Source organism: Gigantopelta aegis, chromosome 15, assembly GCF_016097555.1.
Source record: "Gigantopelta aegis isolate Gae_Host chromosome 15, Gae_host_genome, whole genome shotgun sequence".
NCBI classification, from domain to species: Eukaryota; Metazoa; Mollusca; class Gastropoda; order Neomphalida; family Peltospiridae; genus Gigantopelta; species Gigantopelta aegis.
Genome location: NC_054713.1, coordinates 30,115,245 through 30,134,918, shown reverse-complemented (window position 1 = coordinate 30,134,918; position 19,674 = coordinate 30,115,245). Strand labels below are relative to the sequence as shown.

The following is a 19,674-nucleotide window of genomic DNA, read 5'->3' as shown; positions in this document are numbered from 1 at the left end:
TTAAGAGTGCAAATCTGCTACATTTTTCCATTAGTAGCAAGGGATCTTTTACCAAACCACATACAGGATAGCACAAAGCATGGCCTTTGATATACCAGTTGTGGTGCAATGGCTGGAACAAGAAATATACCAATGGGCCCACCGACAAGGATCGATCCTAGACCGACCACACATCAGGCAAACACTTTAACACTGGGCACTGTCCAGGTACTTAGAGAGGAAACCCGCTGCTGTCATGTCATGGGTTACTCTTTTAAATTAGAAGAAAGGGATTTTTTATATGCACCATCTCTGACAGAATATTACATACCACGGCTTTTGTTACATAAGTTGTGGAGTACTAGCTAAAACAAGAAATACCCGAATGGACGAACCGTTGGGGTTTTAAAATGAAACATAGACGAGCGCTTTATCACTGGGCTACATCCCATCACTTTTCATGCATTTAGGAGTTTGAACAAGTGTGTATATTTAAAACATAAACGAAACGTGATATAATTATGACACAATTCAAGTTTATTGATAAAACATGTTAAACACATCAAATTATAATAATTAAAACAAAACAAAATGTCTCAAAATTATTTATACTGTCAAGCCGTGGACATTTTGTTTCGAAAAGAAGGTCTTCGAGACTTTGTAGATATAGTGTCTTTTAGTGAACAGGGACAGGAAACCACACTATAATTATGGGATATTAAACATGAGCAAAATTTCAAGGTGGGCTCATATCTGGTTCCCATGAAAAATGTGTTATAAAAAAAGAAAATTTGCTTGAAGCAGGGGGTCAAGCCCCGAACCTACCCCATATGCACACGCGCCCGAGATAGTGTTACTACCAATTTGTCCGCAAATTTGCGAACAAGAATGCATGGGTTCAATTCATACCCAACTGCATGACAAAAAAAAAGAAAAAAGAAAAAAAAGCATATAAAAACAAAAACAAAAACAAAAGAAAGAAAATATAAATGTTTTACACCTAAAACCCCCAGAAGAGAAGCATATAAAAATGGCAAATTTACACTAAAAAGGACACTTTTACTCTACAAATGGCACTTTATATTAAAAAGGGCAGTTACACTGAAAAGGGAACTTTTTACACACACAAAAAATGGCACCTTTATACTAAAAAGAGCACTTTTACACTAAATAGGGCACTTTTACTCTAAAACTGGCACTTTTACATCAATATTGGCACTTTTTACTCTAAAACTGGCACTTTTACACTAAAAAGAGCACTTTTACACTAAAAATGGCACTTTTATACTAAATAGTGCACTTTTACTCTAAAACTGGCACTTTTACACTAAAGAGGGCATGCTTACTCTAAAAATGGCAGTTTTACACTAAAAAGATCACTTTTACACTAAAAATGGCACTTCTATACTAAAAAGAACATTTTTATACTAAATAGTACACGTGTTTACACTAAAAATGACACCTTTACTCTAAAAATGGCAGTTTTACACTAAAAACCCCCACCTTTACTCTAAAAATACCATGTTTACACTAAAGAGGGCACTTTTACTAGAAAAATTGCACTTTTATACCAAAAAGAGCACATTAACACTAAATAAGGCACTTTTACTCTAAATCTGGCACTTTTACACTAAACATGACACTTTTACATTAAAAAGGGCACTTTCACTCTAAAACTGGCAATTTTACACTGAAAAAGGCATATTTACACTAAAAAGAGCACTTTTACTCTAAAAGTGGTACTTTTACACTAAAAAAGGCACTTTTACACTAAACATGGCACTTTTATACTAAATAGGGCACTTTTAGTCTAAAACTGGCACTTTTACACTAAAAAGGCACTTTTACACAAAATATGGCACGTTTACTTTAAAAATTACACTTTTACTCTGAAAATGACACTTTTACACAAAAAAGAGAACTTTTCATTAAAAAGAGTACTTTTACACTGAATAGGGCACGTTTACTCTAAAAATTACACTTTTACTTTAAAAATAACAGTTTTACTCTAAAAATAGCATGTTTATACCAAAAAGAGCACTTTTACACCAAATAGGGCATTTTTATGTTGTACCTTTCTACCCACTAGATATGGCCCCATTCCACATTACACTATTGTAGGATATAGGTGTCTACAATGTTGTTTTTGAAACAAAATGTCTCAAAACTATTTATAGTGTCCAAGTCACGGACATTTTGTTTCGAAAAGAAGGTCTTCAAGACTTTGTAGATACAGTGTCTTTTAGTGAACAGGGACAGGAAAGCATGCCATAATTATAGGATATTAAACATGAGCAAAGGTTCCAGGTCGGTTCGTATCAGGTTCCCACGAACAATATTTTACAAAAAAAATATTTGCGAACGCGAATGCATGGGTTATATTCATACCCAACTGCATGACCAAAAAAAAAGAGAAAAAAAAAAATAAAACAAAGAAAAAAAAAAAAGAAAAAAAAAATAAGAAAAAAATATTTTACACCTAAAAAAGAAGAAAAGGGAATCTGACACTTTACCCCTAATTCCTATGGCTATGCCACCCTGGTGTTATTTCGGCTGACATACAGTATTCATGGACAGAGAGTCGAGTATACATTGTATACACAGTCTTCAACACTGAAATATCCACTTGATCATCATCAGTCTACATAAAGAATTAATTACTTATGTTGCTTTGGAATAAACTAGAACACTGAGACTGTTCAGTTTTAAAACTTTTTTAAAGCTGGTGGATTATCACTGATGGCGGGAGGAAGAAATGCTCCACTTCATTCGGTTCGTAAATTATGAATCAAAGATCGGTCAACCCAAAGTCTCTCCGACTTCTTGTTGTTCTTACAGCGTCGGTACAAGTATTGGGCCTGTTAGTATTGTTTACTGTACGTTATGTGTTCCTTAGGCCTATGTCAACGTTTCGTATTCTTTGTTTTTTGTAATGCCTGTTTTGTCATTCTTCTTTCTCGCCCTTCTTGTTTTCTTAACGCTTTTCTTCATTTCACGTTTCCATATCTTTCATTTTGATATCCCTTGCTATCATATTTATAGTGTCCATGATGATTTTGTCCGTTTCCATTTGGTTCATATTAACGTGTTTGTTCATTTGAACGTTGTTTGTTTTCGTATCATTTCTTTGCACTATTTTGTTTTGCATTTTTTCGTGTCCCTTTTTTGTTTTTATTAATGTCTCATCCCATATCGTTTTTCTCATTTGCTGTCATGTATTTTATGAATGATTTGCTTTGCACCATTCTACTAAGACATCGCTATACGTCCTTCTGTTTTCTACCACGCCCACTGACATGAATATTGGCTGATCGAGTAATTCGATCATGGCCGTATTGAAGGTTGTTGTTAAAATCTTTTCTGTAAAATAAAATCGACAGAAAGTCTGTACACACAGGTAATGTTTTGACAACAATAAGTATGAATGAATGAATAATGAATGAATGAATGTTTAATACATCGGCTATTGGGGTCAAACTATATAATATTTAAAATCACTGTTCGGGTGCACTTGGATGAAAGTAAGTTCCTGTTCCTCAAAATACTAAAAACCCAATGTATATTTTTTTAAATAATAATAATAATCTTGAACAAAATAATATTGCTACACCTCCAATTAAATTTTATAAAATTTTACTATTTTATTGTCTCAACTTTTTGTAAATTATGGATTATTTCTCCCCACCCCTTTAAAAAGATTAAAATAGTGTATATTTTTGCATTCTCTGGATACCCACCCCTCTTCTAGACATCCTGGCCACCCCTCATCTTCTGGATACCTACCCCTCTCCTTAGGGATACACTCCCCTCTCATCCTGGACAACCCACCCATCCCACCCTTCTCCCTCTGAATACACACACCTCTACTTTTAGACACCCAACCCATCCTGCAACTCTCCCCCTGGACACTACGCCCACCTCACCCCTATCCCTCCACACCAACCGTGTCACTCTCCCCCCAGACCCACCGCCAACCTCAATCCTCTCCCTCCAGACCCACCACTAATCTCGCCAGTCTCCCTCCAGACCCACCAACCTTACCACTCTCCCTCCAGACCCACCGCCAACCTCACCATTGACCCTCCAGACCCACCGCCAACCTCACCACTCTCCCTCCAGACCCACCGCCAACCTCACCACTCTCCCTCCAGACCCACTGCCAACCTCGCCACTCTCCCTCCAGACCCACCACCAACCTCGACCCTGTCTATCCAGACCCCCCGCCCCTCTCCCCGGACACACAGCGCTTTCTTTGGCCCCTACAATCACCAAGACAAGATTGAATTTGAAAAAATTGACAATTTAATCGAAAATGTTTAAGCATTATATAAGGTACACGGTAAAAACATTGCAATAGTTGAAAATATACCAACGAAAAGAAATAAAGAAATACGTGGAATTGTAGACAAAATTTAATTTACGACTAGTATAGTAATGTCTGTATTTCACCGGCCTCGGTGGTGTTGGTTAAGCCATCAGACATAGGGTACGTAGGTACAGAGTTCGCAGCCCGGTACCGGCTCCCACACAGAGCGAATGTGCACGACTCAATAGGTAGGTGTAAGACAACTACACCCTCTTCTCTCTCACTAAACCACTAACCAACTAACCCCTTTCCTGGACAGACAGTCCAGATAGCTGAGACGTGTGCCCAGGACATCGTGCTTGAACCGTAATGGTTAAATTGTGACACTGTGGATGTGGGTTTTGATTCCAATCATTATTTACTGTTACGCTATATGTGATCCCTTATTTCTGTCCATCAGTTTAATATTATTTTACACCGTCTCAAAAGCTACCGTCATATTCGTAGGCTACAATATTAATAAGAACTGAAGTGCAAACCACAAGGAAAATCTGAGACCCCATACATGTGTATGTATTTGTAACACAAATTTCCATCCCTACTATATAAATGATACAAAGTCTGGCACTTCTGTGATTGACAAAATGTGTTTAGGTATCATGATGATTATTTAATTTGATTACAGAAAAAATAAAGCTAACAAAAATTTGTAAGTAGGCAACATGTTCTACTTTGGTATTTTAAGTCTTCCTCTACACAGGGTTTCGGCGGATAATCAAGTATTTCATCCATATAAAACCCCCAAACAAACAAACTAATTGATAAATTGGAAAATCGCACCAAAATGACGAGTGCCGGATACCGTATTTGTCGAAGCATCATGTATGCTACTAAATACTTGTATTTGATCCTAGCGAGAACAAAATAGATTGGGTAGGTCGCCTTTAATTTTATTTTAATTATTTTTGTTTTATTATTTATTTATTTTCATTATCTCTTTTTTTTTTTTTACTACATTCACACCTGCATGTTCAGATAAAATAATAATAATAATAATAACAATAACAATGTGGAAAACATGAGTGATTTCCATTATTTATGCACTCACAACATACACAGCACAAGATAAGCAACACATCGATGGCCTGCCTCTGCTGCCAGCAACTGGATATCGGTGTTGTGGTGCCCAGTGGTGTCGCTGACAGCGAGAAAGTCACGTGCCGACCTGCAATTAGCAACCACTAACCTCCGTCACTATATGTAGACATAGAGAATAATGAACTGGACACGATGTATCTTACAACGACTGATTTTCAAATGTATCTAACGAGCGAAAGTGAGTTAGATACTTTCGGAAACCACGAGTTGTAGGATCAATCCTCTCCAGCAGGCACGAGTACATTAATCTATTTCTTACACACCCATAAAGACCTAGTAATAGTACACGACACACCCATCATCCCAAGTTATTCCTACATGTGAGGTTTGATGGTCCTGCATGCATCTGTATGCAAGATATGGTCGGGACAAGAAAAAGTTAACAGACGGATGGACAGACAATGCCATACCATAACAGGGTTGAAAATTAGCAGTCGCCCGGTTGCCCGTAGCGACCTTTATTGGCTATGGGCGACTATGAATTTCACAAAGGTAGTCCGTTGGGCGACCATTGATTTTAGAATATGGTGAATATGGTACCAGGTGAAAAATTAATGCACTGAAACTGAATCGAATGTGACAAAACACACCGCTATTGTGCTGGCGCGAACTACAGATCTGGTAACAGACAACATTATAGAACATGTTCTATATTTTGACAATGCCAGACTTTAAAAAACATATAGCTCAAAATGTATTGCAAACACATCATGGGTTTTTGGTTTTTTTTTTTTTTTTTTTATTTTTTTTTTATTGTCGGATTAATGGACTGGATACGCCATAATTATTTAGTAGACCTACTTTTTGACATTATTCAATGTATTAATCGTATTTAATTAGCTTATATTATTCTGGGACAAAATAAAATTTTAACATGTACTTTTAACTCACACTAACAATGAAATGTTCCATTACTACATGGATTATTTCAAAAGTCAGTTAACTGGCATATTGGCCTAAAGAAAAAATTCATATTAATCTATTAAATTGTAAACCCACATCATCTAAAATAACGTTTTTGGAGGTAAAACATTCAGTGTAAATAAAAACAATATATATTTATAAAACGGCATAAGATAAATCCAACGTAATCTGAACGACAAAAACCGTAATACGAAATCAGGGCCATATATCTCTGCAGAATGCAGAGTCGATTGGGTATTTGGCAAAATAGTGGATGATTTCATGAATCTTTATCTAGTGCCTCGTATTTAGGAGGATGGCCACTCCTAAGGAGATCCTTTACTATAGAGTTCTCCATATTGAACCACCTCTCACAGGTGCACAAAGACGACTGTCATTCCCAGACTAATATACTAAAACACACGCAGTTCTACCTTTAGTCTCTTTGTATTGCATTATCGATTATTTCAGAGACAATGCAGGTGAAGCTGCATACCTTGGCTGTTCTAGCATTTGTTTTTCTCCCTGTATTTTAAATTATATTTAATCTGTACCATTTAATGGTAATTTTTAAAGTAACTTTTATTTATACTGGAATATTTTTTTTTCTCTTTAAATATGATTTGGGTTGGTATGGGTTTAAAACTTTAATAATATGTTTTCTACTATAAATTTTTACTTTATTCGTTATGAAGCTACATGCCAATTCATCGGTTTCCTCAACGCAAATGGACTATATACATGGTTGTTATTATACATGGTTATTATTCAACAAAGAACATTCTAGTTAAACTGGAGGGCTAGTTGAATTTGAGAAGGACCATGCAGTAAGATATTTTTTCAACTGACCCTGCTGGCGACCATGGTTTTGATGTTAATTTTCAACCCTGCCATAATACGACCCAACATATATAGATGAGTGTATAAAAAGTCATTTTAATATCAGGGGTGGAAATTGGTGACTGTAAAAAAGAGGAAATCTAGAGGGGTCCCAGAAATTCTTCAAATCCTAGTTTAAAATCTATGCCATCTGAAACATTTTGGAGGAAAGGACGATTAAAATGCAAGGAAACGCAATGTTACATGAGAGGAAAAAAGCTGATCCGAGGAGAATTCCTACCCCTGAATATAGTATATCGGAAAAACAGTATACAAATACATTAGGTTGAAAGTATAAGTTAATGACTCCATATAGACGTAAATGACGTACTAAAATGACGTCCTCATGCAGATTATAGTTCCTCGACATGACCTTGGAACATCCAATCATAAGTCTCAGAAGTGATCTGCAACATATGTTGGAGACGATATTGATCTAGAATGGGTCATCCCATATACGGGTGTGTAAGAAATACAAATACACCGTGTATTTGGTATTACACTTACAGCCTTACAGGCTGCGTTACATTGTCATTTGTGGTTAGTGTACCTAAGTACCAAAGACAAATTTATATAAATCTTATAAATTAATATTTAGTTTTTACTATGAGGAACGGTGGCGTGGTACTTATTTAAAATCATTATAATGATGCAATAAACATTGTATTTTCATTAATCATAAGTAAAAGCTCATTACGGACATCGTGTGAAATATACCGGAATTATACCCATTTCCGTGAGTAACTTTATGTCAATGTCAAACACAACATTTTTTAATTGTACAAAAATAATTTCTTGAAGTGTACCCTTATAACCAACATTTTACTGCACAAACATACAAAATTAACTGACACAAGTATGTTTATACAGCTAATTGGTCTTTTTGTTGTCTTGCTATGACGTGATTTTAACATGCATCGTGTGTATCGCTGTCAACTCGGAGTCTGGCAGTTCAGATTCGTCATAGTTGCATTATGTAATACAGTGGGAAGACATTTTACAATTCAGAGGTGTTATTAGAACTAAATTGGATAGTTGTTGTTTTTTATGCAACACTGAATGTCAATACACAGCCTGTTGAATTAGCGGCAACACGCTTCGTAGCCATTACGATGACAACAAACATTATAATAACACGTCATTTTATAAACTCCATGTGGTTTTTTAACAATATAAATAGGCTATCCCACAATTCTCACTTCGGCAAAGGTTAAACAGTCGGGACAATTCGGCCTGTTACATTCTCAGAAACCGAAAGTAGTCGACATTTTCCGAATGAGAAAAAAAAGGTAGAGTTACTATCCTTATGTTATTTTGACAAAAGAGGATCGATTTTTTTTTTATGCTTACAAAAATGTCATTTAACAGGAGAAACTGTCTCCCGCACAGGTGAAAGGAGATTTGATCGAATACCGGGAGACTCCCGCGGAATCCAGGAGGGTTGACAGGTCTGAATACACGTAAGAAATCTAACCCTGCATATAATTATTGCTCAATACGAACAAGTAACTAGGGTATATTTATGGTATTTATGTTAACCAGCCGTGAGAGTTTATCACTATAATTTATTCAATAATGTTCAAAATGTACCGGTGGTTTAACATAAAGGTCGCTGCCATTTTAGGTGTTGACACTGGGAATTCGAAAGCATTAAGCCTTAACATGTTTTAACGTGCCTTAGTTTATACATAAGAGCAACAGACAGCATTAAATAACACAAAAGCTAGAGAAAATTAATAGCATACGTACATAGTAATAAGCACTTATCCCACATGCTTCCATGCACACACAGAAACGACGAAAAACACACGTAATGTTTCCATTATTATATAGGAAGGTGTTAACAAAATGATACATGTGTATACAAGTGTTTTCCAATTTTGGACACATATTGTTATTTTAAAAATTCATTATTTTTATTTGTGTATTGATATTCAAACATATATACATGTACATATACAAATATTTTACAATAATAATTATATATCGTAACAACAGTATATACAACAACAGCAAAACGAGAAAAAAGAGGTCTTCATTATTTTAATAGTGTGTTACGGTTTTCTTTCCAAAGATTTTCATGAATCATGTTTAACAAGAATCAATGAAACAAGGTTTAATTTTGATTAGGACTTTAGCTATGGCCCTGGTTTCAAACTTCAAACGGTGGTGATCACAATAATCACCAAATTATTTCTTAACACCCTGATCAAGTTCTACACAACTTACTACTTTTGGAGGTAGTCGGCACTTCGTCCGCCAAACCAATAGAAGAGGGGTTGGGGCTGAAAAGTGAGGTTAGAGTTTTTAATGGAACATAAAATATATAGCATAAAAAGCATACAATTTAAATTACTTGGCATTGTTGATCTGGTGTATGGAAGGTCATGTGATCCACACCGAATGTTAATTTGAACAAACAACATCCTCCATTTTTATACAGTTTGTTTCTAGTTAGCAGCGTAGAGATACATGGGGACTAAACATCATGTAAATAGTGTGAAATGTGAATAGTGCATAACCATCGTTTTTGGAATGAGTGATCTTAATCAGTCCTCGAAATAAAAAATTAAAATATGGTGCATTCACCTCCCCGTCATGTTCAGGACCATTCCTAATTCCTTTAATATATTTAGCTGGATACTTACTGGATTGCTTGATTCATCGTTTCCTCTCTTTTTATTGTGTCTTCAATTCTGATTGGTTCCTCAATCCACCACAACCTGATGTCATCTGGAGCTGCAATTGATGAAGATAAACACCAAAGTTAATCACACTTAGACATATATATATATATATATACACACACACACACACACACACACACATACATGTATATTGTTCATTTCAATTAGCCATTACTAAATCGAAATTTAATGCCATAGATCGACATCCGTATCCTAACCCTCCTTTCGTTCTCTTACCCACACCCTCTCAAAATCAGCCTGCTTATCACACCTCATGGCGAAGAGGTGCATTGGTATATTTACCATAGTTGTGTTAACCAGCCCTCACATTTTTACCATTACATTAACTTGGAGTTAAGGCTTGGAATGCTTAATAAGCCTTGGTTTCTATCAACATATATATTGCATGTGTCAGTCTTATTGTTGGATACTGGCACTTAAACAAGCACACAATAGCAGTGAAGTGAGAACAGATGGTTAATTGCATTATATTAACAATTTTTTTTCAGAAAAAAAAAGAGAGAAAAACCCTCCACCACCCCAAACAAACAAACCATAAGTTTGATTAGTACTATGGTCCTGGGGCCTAATTCACAAACCTCTCTTAGGTTCTCTTAAGTTCTCTTAGGCAACAAAGCATCCTCTTTGCAAGTCTTTTAGCATATTGCACTACGAGATAGCAAAGTTGCGAGAGTTTAGTGAATTAGGCCTCTGGTTTCAAACTTTATAGACGTGATCAACATAATCACCAAATTAGTTTCTAAACTAGCGACTCAACTTACTTTCCTCTTCTATGGTTGGCAGCCGGTGTGCGACTTTCTCAGGCAGGCCATCCAAGTCTCGAGGTTTCTCTAAGGAGTACAATTGCCTGAAAAATGAAATTACAGACTTGATATTTGGGCAAAATGCCCTAACCGTAAACATGAGACCTTTTTAGTTTTTACCATGTATTTCCATCATTCTACCCCCAAAATTAGTTGTAATCCATGTATTAAATGTATAGTGATTTGTTTCGAACCCTATATACCTGTTTGGTAGTATGAATATGAATAAATGTTGTTATCCAGATTCGCACATTTTCGTTTAATTCGGGCAAAAGCACCTCCCCCCCCACCACAAATGGCAGCCTGTACGCCTATGGTGAATACGATACTGTGTATATACAAGTGTCTACGTCAAATCTGTTTGTGTAAATCACTGACACAAACTATAATACAATATATAATCAATTTGGTGTGAGAATATAATATTCTGTGGATCTCTGATCTGAAATAAAATGTTTCATTATTACTGTTGATCTTGATATGTAAATTCAACATCCTCCATTTTAACTCTTTTTTTTGGGGGGGGGGGGGGGGGGGGGGGAGGGGTCAATCTTAACCTGATATTGGTAGTTTTAAGGAATAAATGGTTTAAAGGTTTGTGAATTTTTCTATTAAAACACTTACTTATTTAAACTACAACAAATCTGTTGTTAATTGTGCAAACCGTGCTCTAGAAAACGAACGTCAAACAAAAGAGAATAGTGGACTGTCATCATTTGTGGAATCAGTGTTCGTAACAATTTCTGATTGTCAGCTCCAATATATTTAACTGAATACTTACCGCTGAAGGCCCTCCCTTCTAATGACTTCTAAGCCACTTCTTTCGCAAACGGTGTGTGTATGCATAATACTCCTGTAGTAAAAATAATGATAATGAGTTAATAGTAATAAAAACAAACATTCTGAAGCTAAAGCAATAAATGTTGCCTACTGGGTCAAATAAATTTTCATATCTTCTAAATTCAGTGGCCATACCTATCTGAAAAATGGGTAAATTGCCATGAACGTTACTCTTGCTCTGTAAAAATATGCTATATACAAAATTTCATCTTGATATCTTCATGCATTGCACAAAAAAATAAAATAATAATAAAAGCCCAGAAAACACATTTTCGTATCTCCTCAGTTCAAGGGTCATAACTCTGTCAAAATGGGTAAATCGCTATAAATTTCACACTTAATCTGTAACAGCACATGATAAAGCTATACATAAAATTTCAGCTCTGTATCTCAAGGTATTGTGAAAACAAAAACATCCGGACAACTATATGTGGAACAGATGGATGTACAGACAGAAGGACGGTGATGAAATCTATATTCCCGTCCGGTTTGACCGGTAGGGGACTAATAATAATCCCAAAGAACATGATTACATTACTGATTATTATTGTAATACAGTAATGTAATAATAAACAAAACATAATGATCACTTTTTGCTCTTACCATACGTTTTAGGAGTAGCTTTGATGTTTGCCCACCAGTAACATTGAGTATGTTTTTCAGGCATGTTAATTGCGCATTTTTGAACTTATACATTTAACAGTGTTTCTGCCAGAAAGACATTTTTGGGTACCTGTTTTACCCTCTGGCAAAAACACTGTTTAACTATATGCACCAAGTTTTGTTTTTGTTTTGTTTAACGACACCAGTAGAGTACATTGATTTATTAATCATAGGCTATTGGATGTCAAACATTTGGTAATTCTAATATATTAGAGAGGAAACCCGTTACATTTTCCCATTATAAGCAAGGGATCTTTTGTATGAACCATACCACAGACAGGATAGCTCATACCACGGCTTTTGGTATACCAGTTAAGCTGCACTAGCTAGATCGAGTAATAGCCCAATGAGCCCACTGACGGGGATCGATCCCTGACTGACTGCGCATCAAGCGAGTGCTTTACCACTGGACTACGTCCCGCAATATATGCGCCAAGATACATCTAACACATAGTGGTAAGGTTTCGCAACAACACTATTACTGTTACGGATACCAATAGCTGATAGCTAATCATATCGGTAACAGCTACTACAAATGGTTTTGCTAGCCTTTTAATCATAAAGTGCGGGAAGCAAACTATGTCCCGTTTCTAGTGACGTCACAATCTACACTCGGAAGTTTATTTGCATTTCTCTCAAAACTGTTTACTGTATTTACGAGGACGCAGTAATCGGTGCTTTAATACGAAGAAAAAAGGTTGCAAAGTTTACACGGTTAATTTTTGCCTAAATCAGGATTAGCAGGCCCGTAACCAGCCTGTCAAATGGTGTGTATATATAATATATATATATATATATATATATATATATATATATATACAGTCAAACCCGCTTATTTGCATACCCTCGGTGCTGCTCGATTTTGTGCAATTAACCGGGTTATGTATAACCGATAGAGTACCGACTTTCACTTTGTAACAGCCATCCAACTACAAAGTGGCATGGGAGACAGTCTAGCATAATGCGGTACTTCATACCGGAACTATTACAGTTAACACATGTCACATGCAGTTAGATATATATAAATGTAAAAAAATATATCTATCGATATATATAATTAGCATATTTAATCTGCCAGACCAGAAATCATTTTCTAAAAAACCAACAACGTCCGTCACTGGGCGTCGTTTTCTAAAAACACACAAACTGGCGTCGTTTTCTAAAAAAACACAAACTTTGTGCATTAAAAAAAACCCCACTGACCATCCACTAGTGTAAACAAAGTGTATTAGCCATGTAGTTAATGAGATAAACTTGAAACAACAGAACCATCAAAAAGTTCACGTTTCATCGGTGCACGTGTTTACAAAATGACGTCAGTTTCCGGAATTACCGGGCTGTTGATTGACCGAATAGAATTACGTGAACTTGTATGCATTTGCTGGTATGGTGTTCTTTCCATCCCAAAAGATACGGCAAGCTTTGGTATTATTTGTGATCCCCAAATAATGACTTTGCTATAGTTAAGCAATTAAAGTTAAGCTCGGCTAGTGAGTCGTTATCAGTTCCAGCAGTCTGCATTGCATGCATGACCGGTCTAACACAATTGACTGACCTTCATGGTGAGGTCCGACTGATTGGTGTCTAACAATATAGCAGAAACTTAGGGACGATCCATAAAATAACGGTCTTTGTTATGTTTATTTTTTTTTTGACGACCTCCCCCCCCAGTCTTTTTTTTTTCCGCTACATTTTCCGGGAAGCAAGTGATAAATCGTTTCTTTTGCGTTTAACAGATATAGCGTACACTGCATCTAATGAATAAGTGAACAACAACCCTTTCTCGGTCACATTTATTAAAAACATAACCGCCTAGGACGATTGATCTGTAATCTTTTAATTATTAACAAGGCTTCTCAACATAACGTAATAATTGATACAGAAACAATGATTGCCCTGAACACGTCAATCGAATAGGGCCTCAATAGTTGAGTGCGCATGCGTACAAGCGCACAGGCGGTACTTCTAAAAATAATAGTCGGAGAGTTACTTGTTATTGAGATGGCCTCTGATTAACAGCAATATATTGCAAACAAAACATTAGGTCTTAGGTTTATTCAACTTAATTATGTCATTCTTAAATCTTGTAGTCGGGTATTGTGATTCGCCAGTAGTAACGTGCACACCATCTCATTTGCATGTCACACGTCGACTCTGTAAACAGCGATTACACTTACAGTTGGCTTACCACACAGTGAGCTCAAACAAAACAGATTAATCGGTGATTTATTTGAGTTTTTTTGCCAAAGTTTGATAGACATTCTCAGTCATTTGTGACATTAATTTAGCACCAAAAAAAACTAAAAAATCGTTATTTATATGTGCAAATAACCGATATATAGCCTGTAGTCTGTGCAATTAACCGGATGTTTTGTAGTGTTATAAGGGCAAATGGTTCCGTGTTGGGTGAAAATAGTCGATTAACCGAATTATGCTATAAACCGATGTGCAAATAAGTGGAGTTGACTGTATATATATATATATATATATATAAACAATTGCTCCTGCTACTGGATAAAAAAAATTGGGAGGGGGGAAACATGCCCACTCCACCTCACCCCTTCCACTCTTCAGAAACCATTGTTCGATGTATACACATGTATACAAACATTATTAAATAATACATCATGAAAAATAGGCCTACATTTAAAACTGTTCTGTTTTAAATCTTACAATGTGTTGATTAATACAAATACATGTACATGAAAACAAATACATTACTGATAATCGATTTATTTCACTACAAGTGAATGATAAACATTAGGTCTATATTATATATTATGTTAAAATATTACTTTTATTAAAAGGTTCGGCTTTACAAGAGACCTGAACGTTTTTATGTTATTTTTTACTTCTTTTGGTTGGATTTTCTTTTTGTGTTTGTTATTGTTTTGGTCGTGTTTTTTTTGTGTTTTGTGGTGTGTTTTTTTTGGGGGGGGGGGGGGGGGGGGGGGGATTGAATGAGAATTTTGTGTCAACGAGTGATATGTGAAAACGAATAGTGAAGCAATGGCTGAAAACACAGATAGAGAGAGAGAGAGAGAGAGAGAGAGAGAGAGAGAGAGAGAGAGAGAGAGAGAGAGAGAGAGAGAGAGTCACAGACACACACACACCTCCGAAATTGTCTATTCATACACATCTTTCCTAATTTTTGACATTATCTTTCACATTTTGTTATTAACAGCTTTCACTTATCACTGAAAACACATATATATGATAATAAAAGTACACTGTGTCAAGTAACCTTGAGCTTGAAACATGTATGGGGTACCTGTAAAGAAACGTACTCACACTAGGGTAGTCGTAACACTACCCGTACATCTCTGAAAGTAGCAGCTTCACCCCCACCCCATTTTTTTCTAATTCACTTTAATGGTCAGGTCAGGTCATAGGGCTTTACATGCACATTCAGAACAAGCTGTTGTAGCGCACGCCTGTCCTGGGTGCAAGAGCCGGCCTTGGCCGGCTCCTCCGTCCAGGACAGGAAAGGGGGGGGGGGGGAGAGGGGGGCACTGGCAGGTGGAAGGGAGCATCAGCAGCCCGACTGTGGTCGGTAGCAGGCAGGGGTGGGGGTGATGGTGCTATGGAATTTTGAATGGCACAAAGTATTATGCCAAAGAGAAAAAATGCCCAATTTCAGTTGAGGAAATTGGGTGCAATTTTGAACGGTTGGTCAACTTTAATGGTGAGGGATGGTACTATTTATATCCGTGGTGTATATGTCGATTAATATACGAGTTTTAGCCACATATGTTACTATTGTCGTCTATGGGATTTCATTTGGTTGTATACACCCATTAGGCTATTTCATGTTAATACCATCCAGGGTTTATGGTTAGGAAAATGATGATGGACAAACAAAAGAAACATTTGACATATTAAAGTGCTGAAGGGGCGGGACATATCCTTGTCGCAAAGGTTAGGACTCTCTACACAGTTGACACCTGGGTGGGAGTTCCACTATAGTTCCTAATTGTGACATTGGTTGTTGTTCATATATTCACTTCTAGTAATTGGGGAAGAATTAAAACAATTGGGTTTTTCAATTGTAAGCCTTCTTACTGGTTTTCGCCCAAGTTATTTTGTAATATTGTGCATTGATTTTTTTGGGACATGGGTGAATAGTGGAAGAGCCGGTAGTTGTGAATGGATTCCTGAACAAGCTGTTTGGACAGGTACAACAGCCAGATGCTGTCATATAGCTAAAGATGGAGACCGAAATGTTGGAAATTTTGGATTGAAAATAAATTATTATCTTATCATCGGCTATTGGACGTCAAACATATGGTCATTCTGACACTGTTTTTAGAGGCTACTCTTTTACGAGTCAGCAAGGGATCTTTTATTTGCGCTTCCCACAGGCAGGATAGCACAAACCATGGCCTTTGTTGAACCAGTTATGGATCACTGGTTGGTGCAAGTGGTTTACACCTACCCATTGAGCCTTGCGGAGCACTCACCATACCTCAAAATGTTTGTGTGTAGCCAATAAATTGGTTATACATATTTTAAGTTCACTGGGTCCTGCATGGATTCAGTATAAGAAAATACATACCGGCGGAGGCTGCGGTCTTGGAAATCTAAAATGTTAAAAAAATATTGCCATTTAGTTTCAAACGTCTAGCAACTTTCGATAATAAAAATGTAGAAAACAGGCCATTGCCTGCTAATTGACTTAATATTACCATTTTTGGAAGAAAAAGAAAAGAAAGAAAACAGATAGACGATTTCAGTATAGATAGTAACACCATCAGCTCACTTTTATAAAATGCTAGAAATCAATGTGTACGTAGTGCGTAATGCGTGGTGCGTAAACAACAGTTTGTATCGAACTCAATTGAAGTGCTTCAATGCGTGATGCGTAATGCGTTTATTCCCGAACTCCTCGGTGATAGTTCCAATATTGAATACGCAACACGCAGACAACATGGACACAGGAAGTAAAGAAATCAGGCATGACTTCAGCAGTGTTCAAGATTAAAAATCTTGGGCAATATCCCAGTTGGATACTAACATTTCTAAATCTGGTATCCCACCTGAGAATTTAGTATCCCACTTAAATGAAATTCATAAATAACATCGTAACAAACTTGGACGACAATGTTCTCATTCCTAGTCTATTGCTACGCCGCAATCAAAATCGTGGAATTTGTGATATTCGCAATCAAACGGAATCGGCAAAAAGATTTGCTGCATCTATTTTTGAGTAATATTGACATAAATTGATATTTAGCAGTAATCTATAAGTGTTTCTGACATTACTAATGATAAACCTACCTGTATCAATTTTCTGCAGATGTGGAATCAATACCTCAAATAAAATTTGATGGGAGAAAACATCCAACAAAAACAATAGCGACTTAGCGGTTCCCAATCCATTTCTACGCCGCTATTGCTCCAGTGTAGCATTAGACTGGGTACCAGTTGGGGGTGGGGGTGGGGGCGGATAATCATTGACTGTATAAGTGTCTGTATTCGAACCTGTTGTATTCTTGCTCATTCTTCTTGCAATCCATCCTGAAGTTGCTGAAGCGTTTGAGGTGGTGGTTGTGACGTTGTAGCGCTTGTCGATCAAGGTCATCCCAAAGATGCTCAATCGGGTTTAAATCTAGCGATCTGGATGGCCATGATAGCACATTTATGTTCTGGTTACCGTACATAGAAAATCCATGGTGACACGTGCTGTATGAGGCCTGGCATTATCCTGCTGGAACATTTCTCTGTGAACGTCAATAACAGAAAGAAGGTGACGCTGAAGGATTTGATCTATGTAGCATATGGCGGTAAGATTTCCTTGGATGTGCACCAAAAAGCGTAGGATATCACTCAGGTTGACCATGACACTGCCCCCACCAAATCTATCTACTTCCACAACGCAATTAGAGGCAAATCGCTCATTTCCACGTCTATAAAATTTAATACGCATTCTTCCATCTCTTCTGTACAACAACAACAACAACAACGAAACAAAACGCGACACGTCACTATACCAGAATTTCTGCCAGTTTCTCAAATTCCAGTTCTGGAGATTTACACACCACTGAACACGTAAACGTCGATGTTGACGTTTCAATACAGCACCAATATATGGCTTTCTTGCTCTTAGTCCGAACTCACGGAGTCGGTTGCGCCGATACCCTACGTAGACCAGGCACATTGGCAGCAGTTTCTGTTGCTGTGACAGTCCGATGACGTAGATGGAAAACCCGGATATACCTATTCTGACCTGCAGCAGTGATAAGTCGTCTACCAGCAACTGCTGACTGAGACTCACCAGCCTCCAAACGTCCAAGATCAATGTCTTGAGATTCTTGATTTAGTCTTGGCATATTAAAATGTCCTCAGATAGTAACCAACCTTTAAATGTTTTACCAATACCCAACGCTGATGATTTCCTAAATTTTCACGTGTGTGGTGCTTGCACACTTTCCACGCAATTTGCAAGCAAATTTGATTAAACTCAGTGTGCCGAACACTTCAAAATTATTCAAATTGTGCGTTTTGGCAATAGTAAGATTTTAGATATTAAATACTATTGCAACAAATAACTTCAAAAATAATTGATATTCCTTAAAACAATATCATCTATGCGTTTCTCTTTTGGGAGAGTATATTATAGACAACCAATAACATCCAACTAAAATATAAATGTGTCTGGATTGCTCATGTATCATTCAGTTTAGTATAGTTACATCCCCTCCTCCTATAAGAATCACGCAAACACCACATACATATTACATGTTTTATATTACATGTGTTATATAATTATAATTCCAAGTATTTTACATTTATCTTATGTGTAATGTTTAAAAGGGTAGACAATAACTTAGAATCCTGTTTGTAATCTTCCTCCAAAAGGACAAACCAGCTTCACGCATATGAATATATACACATACATGGAAACGGTCAAAATGCAGTACGCACTACTCACTACGCATTACGCATCACACGCACATAGAAAGAAAAACAAGATGTGAAATATGCAATGCAGCTTTTTACAGACTTAATGGATTGTGAAAAATTAGGGAAGGGGGAGGCAGGGGCCAATGCTTCCCCCAATATCTGGAAGGCTATGTTTTATTTAACGACGCACTCAACATATTTTATTTACGGTTATATGGCGTCAGACATGGTTAAGAAACCATATTGATATTGAGAGGAAACCCGCTGTCGCCACTTCATGGGATACTCTCTTCGATTAGCAGCAAGGAATCTTTATATGCACCATCCCAGACAGGATAGCACATACCACGGCCTTTGATATACCAGTCGTGGTGCGCTGGCTGGAACGAGAAATACCCCCCAATATCTGATGCTGGACATAAAGTTATCTAAATTTGATAGAAAACAAAAAGTGGACCCTTGCTTATTTCTTCTTTTTTTTCTTTAGGTGGGGGGGGGGGGGGGGGGTATACACCCGTCGCACCCACTCGGT

At 36.9% G+C, this 19,674-nt stretch overlaps 1 protein-coding gene across 4 annotated transcripts in view; it reads right to left on the bottom strand.

Annotated features, from left to right (window-relative positions):
* Positions 1-495: 495 nt before the first annotated feature.
* Positions 496-19,674, bottom strand: part of LOC121389947 — a 113,710-nt gene continuing 94,531 nt past the window's right edge. For 3 of the 4 annotated variants that reach the window (XM_041521613.1, XM_041521614.1, XM_041521616.1), the window contains 5 exons: positions 11,518-11,589; positions 10,695-10,780; positions 9,874-9,964; positions 9,455-9,510; positions 4,570-5,510 (listed from right to left, as the gene is read on the bottom strand). In XM_041521613.1, coding sequence (XP_041377547.1) covers positions 5,317-5,510; positions 9,455-9,510; positions 9,874-9,964; positions 10,695-10,780; positions 11,518-11,582 — 492 coding nt within the window. In that variant the 5' untranslated portion in view covers positions 11,583-11,589 and the 3' untranslated portion in view covers positions 4,570-5,316. Of the gene's footprint in view, positions 3,340-4,569; positions 5,511-9,454; positions 9,511-9,873; positions 9,965-10,694; positions 10,781-11,517; positions 11,590-19,674 lie in introns of those variants that run through there. The other variant, XM_041521617.1, reaches the window with a different exon arrangement.